This window comes from Nematolebias whitei, chromosome 12 (assembly GCF_014905685.2).
Source record: "Nematolebias whitei isolate Nwh7 chromosome 12, NemWhi1, whole genome shotgun sequence".
Classification (NCBI taxonomy): domain Eukaryota; kingdom Metazoa; phylum Chordata; class Actinopteri; order Cyprinodontiformes; family Rivulidae; genus Nematolebias; species Nematolebias whitei.
Window position 1 is genome coordinate 15,729,415 of NC_056509.1, and position 8,978 is coordinate 15,738,392.

The following is an 8,978-nucleotide window of genomic DNA, read 5'->3' on the forward strand; positions in this document are numbered from 1 at the left end:
GACTTCTTATTTTGACCGTAGCGGATGTCTAGGTTAAAACTTTGAAGTGCCATTAGCCATGTTGCAACGCGTGAGTTTGTCACCACACCGTCTCTGATACGTTGGCTATTCAGAAACGTTACTGGCTGGTGTTGTGTCTCAACAATAATCCTCTGTCCACCAATATAGCAGGAGAAATGTTTCACTGCCCACACAGTGGTCAATAGAGCCTTCTCACAGTCTGAATACCGTAATTCAGGGCCTGCCATTGTTTTGCTGGCGTAGGCCACAACACGCCTGTCTTTGTCGTGTATTTGGTACAGACCTGCACTCATGCAGTAAGTTGAGAAGCCCACTTCCAAGTAGAACTCTTTGTTGTAGTCTGGGTAGACTAGACATGGGGCTAGCTTGAGCCTGTCTTTGAGAGCGTTCATTGCCTGCTGTTGTGTATCAGTCCAGACAAAAGGAACGTCTTTCTTTAAGAGTTCAGTTAGTGGTTTTGCGAGATCCGCATAATGCTCTATGAACTGGCGAGAGTAGTTACACACTCCCAAGAAACTCTGTAGTTCTTTGAGATTGGTTGGGACTTTGAGGTTGTCTAGGCCTTGGGTGCGAGTCAATTGTGGTTGTACTCCGTCTGGACCTACTAGGAGGCCAACGTAGTCCACTTTGGTTCTGCACCACTGGCACTTTGACAGTGAGATTTTAGCACCAGCAGTTGTTAGCTGATTTAGGACGTGGTCGATCTCAGCCAAATGAGAATCCAGTGTTGGCTGCCTCAAGAGGATGTCGTCCACGTAGATCAGTGTCCCACGCTCGTGGGCGTCTGGACATGCTTTGTTCAAAAAAATGTTGAACTCTGCAGGTGAGTTAGCGTAGCCAAAGGGACACCTGGTAAAGGTGTATTGTCGGCTGCCAAAAGTGAAAGCTAGTTTGTGTTGGTCCTCGGCGCGCACAGGGATGGTCCAAAAACCAGAGGCGACGTCGAGGGTCGAGAAGTACTTACCATCGGTGACCTTTGGCAGTTCCTGATGGAGCTGAGTCATTGGCCACCTGGATAAAGGTACTTGTTTATTTAGCTTTCTGTGGTCTATGGTAAGTCTCCACTTACCATTCGGTTTTAAAACTGGCCATAAAGGCGCAGAGTAGGTGCTATTACATTGTCTGATTATACCTTTGACCAAAAGGTCATCAATGATCTCCTGGACAGGCTGGTGTGCCGCCAGAGGGATCTTGTATTGTCTGACAAATGTTGGCGGTGTGTTGGGTGGGGTTGGGATTCTCACTGCGTGGAGTGAGGTCAACCCACAATCTGTTGAGTCAGTTGAAAATGACTTTTCATATTTTAAAAGAACTTGGCGTAGTTTGTCTCTTTCTTCATCAGATGTCAGAGCGTCGGCTTGGGCGACCACCTGCTCAATCTGTGATGAGACCGATAAGGGTTCTTGCTCCTTGGGGAGCTCCAACGAATCCCTTTCTGAGTCGTCGGGCCTTTCTATGGGTAAGACACCATAGGTTTGAGGTCCTTGGTCGACATCATCGGTTGGGAAAAGGGCTATGGCCTGTGTTGGTTTTGTGAACCATACTGGCCCAGCTTCTTGACTCGGTACCAGATTGTCTGGGAGTCCTCCCAGAAATGGAATGCCTAGTTCAAAATCATGAAAGTCAGTTGAAATCAACCATCCTAGCATAGTGTTTTTTGGGATCAGCACCTCATCCATGCCAGTGTTACACACAGCAATAGATGTGGTCCTGGAGTCAAGACTCACCTGGTTCGTGGCTTCCACGGACAGTCCCAAGTTGAAAAATGCAGGAGAGGGTTGAAAATATGCCTGTTTACGGCTAATAGCTTGTCCAGCTATGATGTGGATTCGCACCATTAGGTTAATCACCTGAGGTGGTACTGTGGTGTCTTGGTTGCTAGCAACCTGGCAGGCCTCTGGAATGGTCTGCCCAGCCTTAAGGTTTGCTGTGTCTAGCACAGGAGGATCCTTTGTGGCTGGTTTCAGGGACCACAGCACCTTGTTGATGGTGTCCACGTGGACACCTAACCTTACCAAAATGTCGGAGCCTATGTAGGATCATGTGGTAAGTTTTGGATAACGAGAAACGGGTGAACCAGTTCTCGTTGATTCCAGTTCAGTTTTAGGTTAACGACTCCTTCTGCGGTCATTACCTGTGAACTATTGGGAACTAATGGAAAGCGGAAAGCTTTTTTAATTAGTTCCAGACCAACGTGTTTGTGAACCAAGGTTTCGTAAAAAGCTTGGTTAATTGCTGATTTATCTGTCCACAGAGACAGAACAGCATCGTTGGTGTGGGACCCTTGGATCTCTACACCCTTAACTACCAGTGGTAGGTAGTGATTGGTGGACTCTGACTGCTCCAGCTCACAGAGGAGGCTGTCTTGTTGAGTCAGAGTTTGGACCGCTTGGTAGGTCTCTTTGGTTTCACATGGTGTCAGAGGAGTACTCACCGGGCTCGTGTCCTCGGCTGAGGAGTCCTGTGCGCCTTCCGCGGTACCTGCTGTTGGGCAGTCTGTGTCACACTCCGGAGGCGTATCTATTGGCAGTGGTTTGCTCACTTTTGTCCACATTATTTGATCACCATAATCTATAATCGCGTCGAAGCGATTTATAAAATCCTGGCCAACCAAAAATGGGAATGAGTCAACACGAGACACGTGTACTGGGTGGTACAGTGTCATATTGCCAATCTGCATGTGAACCATTGCTATGGATGTCAGGGTTGTTTTCATTTCTGAGAGACCCTGCATTTCTATAGCACATTCAGAGAGAGGTATTATCCTGTTAACACTGGCAGCGGCCGTCCTCAGCTCCTCGAACAGTTTAGCTGACATAATTGTTATGTCTGCCCCACCGTCCAAGAGTGCTTCGTGTGTGAGGACACCTTCGAGTGTTACTGACAGGTACGCCTTTTTGGCGACCCCCTTTCTGATAAAGTTACACAGAAACCTTTTGGGTTTTTTCTGACGCTTCTTCACGCGTTCAGCCTTATCTGTGTAATCTTGGTTTGTCTGAACCGTCAGCACAGCAGAAGCTGTTTCTGAGTGTTCAGCCTGCGATGACTTGTCATCGTTTGTGTGTGTGTTTACCCCCCCTTCTTCTGATGAGGGGTTGTTTGAGGCAACAACAGTTGTGTCTTGGTGTGTTCCACCGACATCTGTTATGTTGTCATTCGCGCCCTCAGATGTAATAGGAATTACATTACTGCATAGTGCTCCTGGATGGGTTCCCGTGTCAGTGTGTTTCAAAGTTTCTAACAACCTGCGTATTTTCTCTGTCTCTTCCGAGTTCAGAGGTGTAGGGCCTTGTTTCTGGAACTTTTGTGATTTTTTCGCCTCGGTTCGTTTCGTCCGAGGTGGGGGACGGTCAGGTACGTCTTTCGGGGGTTCCTTTACGTACTGCCCCTGATGATATGGTTTCCCATATCGTTGCGTCCTACGCATGCCCCATATACGATAATCACGTTCATCCTCTGAAAGAGGAGCATTTTTGTCCCAGCGTGCACCTTCATTACGTGGTTTGTTATTTTGAACAGACTGTTTTCTCTCCTTCTTAGGAGGAGGCGGCGAAGCACGTCGTCCTTCCAGTTCAAGAGGGAGGGGTTTAACCTTTACACTAGGAAACACTTCTATGGGCGTCTTAGCATGAGAACTCGCTTCAAACACATTCACAGCACACTGCTTAATCTCACTGATGGATTTTTCTCTGAAATTTGCCATCATTTGTATTGATTGTTTAAAATCAGTGTGGAGATTTTTGCTGAAAACAAATTTAAAATTTTCATCTTCTTCCATTCCGGTTTCATTTCTGTTACCAAAATAAGCTTGGAAGATTCTTTTGTAATAAACTTTTGGATGTTCAGTTTTACCCTGCGTGACCTTGTCTGCAGCTGGGAAACCAGCAGGTCCCGTGCAGGAGTCGTATTCTCTGATCAAAGCTTCACACAGAAGGTTGTAATTCCTTCTCGTTGCATCTGGTAGACGCTCGATGAAGGTGAACACCTCTCTGTCCGAAGTGAGCCGTATCAGACTGATCTTATCCTCTACCGTAGCATTAGGATAAGATCTCAATCTGAACTCCAGATCTTTGAGGTACGCTTTTGTTCCAGATGATCCCATCGGTCCAGGCACAAAGCGTTGTACATATTTTGAGATTTTCTGCAAATCATCCATTGAAGGAGACAGTATCAACGGTCTCTCTTGTGTGTGTGATGGTGCAGATTGGTCAAGGACTGCCCCTACCGCCCAAGATGGGGGTGGGGGTGGCTGATAAGGGTTGGGAGGAAGAGGTGCATATCGGTGCAGGTCTGTCCCTACAACCCGTGATGGGGGTGGAGGTGGCTGCATGGTGTCAGGAGGAAGAGGTGCATATTGGTGCAGGTCTGTCCCTACCGCCCATAATGGGGGTGGGGGTGGCGGCATAGTGTCAGGAGGAAGAGGTACATATCGGTGCAGGTCTATCTGGGGTGGTTGTGGCTGACCCGGGCCCTGATACTGTTCGTCTCTGAGTCTCAGACCAGCTCGCCCCATTTCAGAAATCTGGTTTGTAGCTGTAGCTAGTTTCTCCTCACAAGCTGTCAGGCGCTCCTGTGTTGTCTGACATTCACTTTTTAAATTCAGCCATTGTCGGAGTATTTTCGCCTTTTCTGCCTTGCAAGCGTACAGCTCCTTTAATGCGACCTACAACTGTGCTTGTACCACATCGTTATCTGCACACGCGGCTCGGTACGCTTGTTCTTTATCCCTAATCCTCTCCTCATATGATTGAGCCTGTTCTGACAGCTCAGTCTTTAAGAGGTCCCTATCAGTCTGAATTTGTTGTTTCTGCGATTCAGATTGATTCATCAATACGTCACACCTGTCCTTTTCAGATTGATATCCGCTGAACAGCATGTCATTTTGTTCAACCAGATGGTCCAATTCCGCTTTCAGAAGCAGAGAAATTTTTGCTAACCGTTCACGGCTCGATTTTGTGTCCTCTGACACTTTAGCTGCTTTTGCCAACCTCTGCAGTTCCTCATCTCTTTGATTGTCATCAAGGTCTTGTAATTGCTCTAATTGTTTACCAATAATTGAATTTGTTAAAATATGTAAAGCCGCTTGGACGGCATCTCTGGAATGCAAGGGGTCAGGGTTTCCTTCTTCGTCCGCCATTATCTGCTATTTAGAAATTAAATAGGAGATGTAAATGTTTAGGTGGTAAAATAAAATCAGAAGAGTTTCTCTCTACTGATGTATTTACTCTTATTTAGTGATTTATCAATTAAACGTGCGTTATCTTTTTAGCAAGTGAGTAAACTTTTTCCAACTTTGTGAATATCTGTAACTGTTTCTATTTTTAAAAAGTTTGCTTTAATTTTTATTTTGTACCTTTTTCTTAAGGAATTATCAGTGAATAAAAATGTGTTCGGTAAATGCTCTTTGCATAAATACCTTTATAACTTTTAAAATGCAAGATAACAGTGATTATTCAGCTTTGAGGAATGTTTATTAACTCAAAAATGCCTTTTAAAAGAAAATACGTTTAATTTCACTAAAATAACCTAAAAAGCGAAGTGAAAACCTGTGATCTCACGTTTATCCAGAAGGTGTTAGTACAACCTTATTAATTTTAACTCAGACACTGTTAGTGTTGTCCAGTAGGGGAGCTATAACTTCCTGTGGCGTCCGGTCGTTAGCTGTTAGCTAAAAATTAGCATCGGCTAGACTCGGATAAAACCAACATTTCTGAACGGATTTTTTACACAAGCGTGGCAAAATTTTAGCAATTAGACTTCGAAGAACCTAAACAGCGTTTCAGAACACAGCTTTAAAGCGCTTTTCAGCTTTAAAAAGCAGATTTTATTCCCTATGAAAATGAGTTTCCATTTCCGGGTCACGTGACTGAAATCACCAATTACAGAGCAACACGGGGGTGAGAGGAAATGACGTAAACACGTCATTCAACTTCTCAGCGTATCAGAGCGCTCCACAGCAGCAAAATTCCACCAATCACAAAACGTTTCAGCAACTAGCATGATAGATTAGCATGAAATAAGTTCGTCAACTTTTCGTCTTTTAAACTGTCAAAATGCACTTTTTCTGTTAAAAACTGTAACGAATCAACACTGAGCTGCACGGAGTCTGCAACTCCGGTCTCAAAAACGTCTTTCTAGCTATTTAAACAACTCGTCCGAACCTTTTTCAGAACCGAGCCGGTCCAGAACCGCGTCTGGACCGTCTTTAAACAGAATGAAGCGTTTTTACCCAAAACCCAGCTTTTAGTTACCATAACAGGCGTACAATTTCAGCTTTCATAAAGACTCAATGACACTATTTCAGCTTTCTGTGAGCTCCCAAGCATCACAGCCCAACACGCTTAAAACATGCAGCGTTTTGACTTCAAAGCGGCGCAGCTTGAGCTGCGTTTCAGCACAGCTGATAAACTGTTACTTTTCTTCATGCCAACATGTAAAAACAATCTTTACACGAATACACAGTCATTTATGAGCACGTAACGGGCCACCAAATGTAGTATGACATATGCTGGATATATTCATACATTTTTCACGAGTTCTTCATCTTTCTGACTGTGTAAATGTCGTGCGTTGAGTTTAACAGAAATGCGAACGAGAGACGTTATTTATCTTTGACCCATCAAATGAATGCGGTCATTTATTTGCAGAATCAAAGTTTAACATCAAACATTTACATTAATTTGGCAAAATATGAAAACAATAACAATGGCAAGTTCACAGAAAGTGGACAATACGGCGATTGTCCTCACTTCTCAGCAGAACAACAGACATCAATCACACGGCGGTGATTGAGAACTTTACTTCAGACATTTCTAAAATATCTGTAATGATTTTAGGAGAAAGGAGAGTTTAAGATGGAAAATGGAGATTCATTTTACAGAGAGATGTGTGAGGGAGTTTATCTGTGGGACCAGAACAACACGCTCTTTGGGGAATCAGCTTGGCCACGGTACACTTGGTCGAAATAGAACCTTCTACCTGGTTGATGATAAAATCAGCGTCGGCGTAGGGTTCCTTTCTGACTCTTTCAGCGTCTCCATGAGGACAGCCAAACCCTTAGAGAGTCGTGCGAGGTTATCCAAACAGAAGTTATAATTCCCCAAAATCCTCTCTGCATCCTGGATCGTCAGAATTCTGAACTCCTTCAGAACTCTCTTCAGAGAGTTAAACTCTGGAACTCTTCTCCATGAGCTGCATCAGAGAGTTTTTCATCTCACTTCTCCAGGAGAACTGTCACTCTTTGTAACTCTTTTTTTCTTTAACTCTAGCGAGAACCGGGAAGTTGCCACATTTAAATGAGTTGACTTCCGGGTCATTTTAGAGCTTTCTGATTGGTGGATGGACCAGATCAGAGGTGTGGTTTGTGATGTAAGGTGTTATCAAAGTCAAGGGCAGAGAATGAGATTGTTTAAAACAGACAGAAAGATTATTGGAGAAAACCAGACTTCGTGGAGCCTCTACTCTGATTATCTGCTGTAAAGATTAAACATGACATTTCTTCTCAGTAAACATTTTAGTTGACCGAAGCCTGAACTTTAACATACTTACAAATTTGCTCATTGAAGACAGAAAAATCAAGAAATGCATATTAACCTGATTTCTTCTTTGAATGAGGAATAAAAATCATTACTTACTGTTTATGTAAATAAAATGAGTAGTTCTCTTCAACCTGTAAACATTGAGTGGAGTGCCCTCATGGTAGCAGACATTACTAAAGGGGGTTGGCTTGGTCGAGGTAACGTGCTTGTTATTAAGCTTCACTGAGATCTTCAAATAAATCTTCCTCGATCCCCTGTCCAACATGTTTGAGATGGGAGACTTTACCAGGGACTGATGCGCAGACTGGCCCAAAGGCCATGGGGTTTATGTTGAATAACACCAACCATTGAACTGTTAATGTTATGTTTCTCTGCAGGTCCTGCAGTTCCTGTAGGAGTAGATGTTCAGGTGGAAAGCTTGGACAGTATATCGGAGGTCGACATGGTGAGTTGTTTGTGTTCAGAATGAGTGAATGGAAACAACAGTATATTACAACTGTGACATTGAACAACCCTTTTATGAATGCTGAGTGAGAGTAATGGCTTAATGAAAGAAGTCATTAATAAAATACTGTATTTTATAACACTTACCTAATTTATTTAACGAAGAATGATAACACTGTAAGTCATTCATACACACCAATCAGCAGTTAGGACAGAAGAGGTTCAGTGTTATAGTCTGGTATAAACACACCTGGAACTAATTTAGTTTCAGTGCTAAACAAGGACTGGTGCTAAAGCTGTTCTTTAATTATTTAAATTAATTTAAAAAACTAATAAAGGACTGATTTGGTTTTCCAAAAGAGAATTAGCTATTTTGGTGCTACATTATTCTGTCACTTTATGTGTCTTTGTACATGTTCTTTTTCCAACAACCCTCACGTCAAACAATAGTAGCAAGAACTAATTACCATGTGTGTTAGCAAAGGTTGCTCCTAGATTTACAAGTTTATAAAGGAGGAATACTGGTTCAGTACCAGTGTGTTGTACCAGTGAGGAGATTAAGATAGAGGATGATCTGTGATTTGGTGGAGCAGTGTTAAAGATTGATATATTTTGCATTCAAAAAAGCTCTTGTGTATACAAGTAGGTTATGTACACATGTAATTAAAAAGATTCACTGATAAGCTCGTTAAGATGTCATCATTAGTGACAAAATTTTCCTGTATAGTGCATACCTGTTCACGGTTCAATGTTAGATCATGCTGCCCTTTAAGTGATCCGGCCTTCCAGCTGTGACCAGACAGGTGTTGTTTTTGTTCCCCGTCACAGAGCAAAGGGGGTTATTGGAAAAAAACTCTCTCTCTGTTCATCTGGGCAGTGAAGGTACCGACTTTCATTTTGGTGTGTGGCTTAAAGAATGTTCATGCCAAGTCAAAATCCAAGACGTCTTCCATCTTGGATTTTGACTATACAGTA

At 43.3% G+C, this 8,978-nt stretch overlaps 1 protein-coding gene across 1 annotated transcript in view; it reads left to right on the plus strand.

The window, feature by feature from the left end:
* The window catches only part of LOC119418037 (gamma-aminobutyric acid receptor subunit rho-2-like), a 95,465-nt gene that overhangs the window by 59,061 nt on the left and 27,426 nt on the right, over positions 1 to 8,978 (plus strand). The window contains exon 3 of the mRNA XM_037685283.1: positions 7,937 to 8,004. Within this exon, the coding sequence (XP_037541211.1) occupies positions 7,937 to 8,004 (68 nt within the window). The remainder of the gene's footprint in view (positions 1 to 7,936; positions 8,005 to 8,978) is intronic.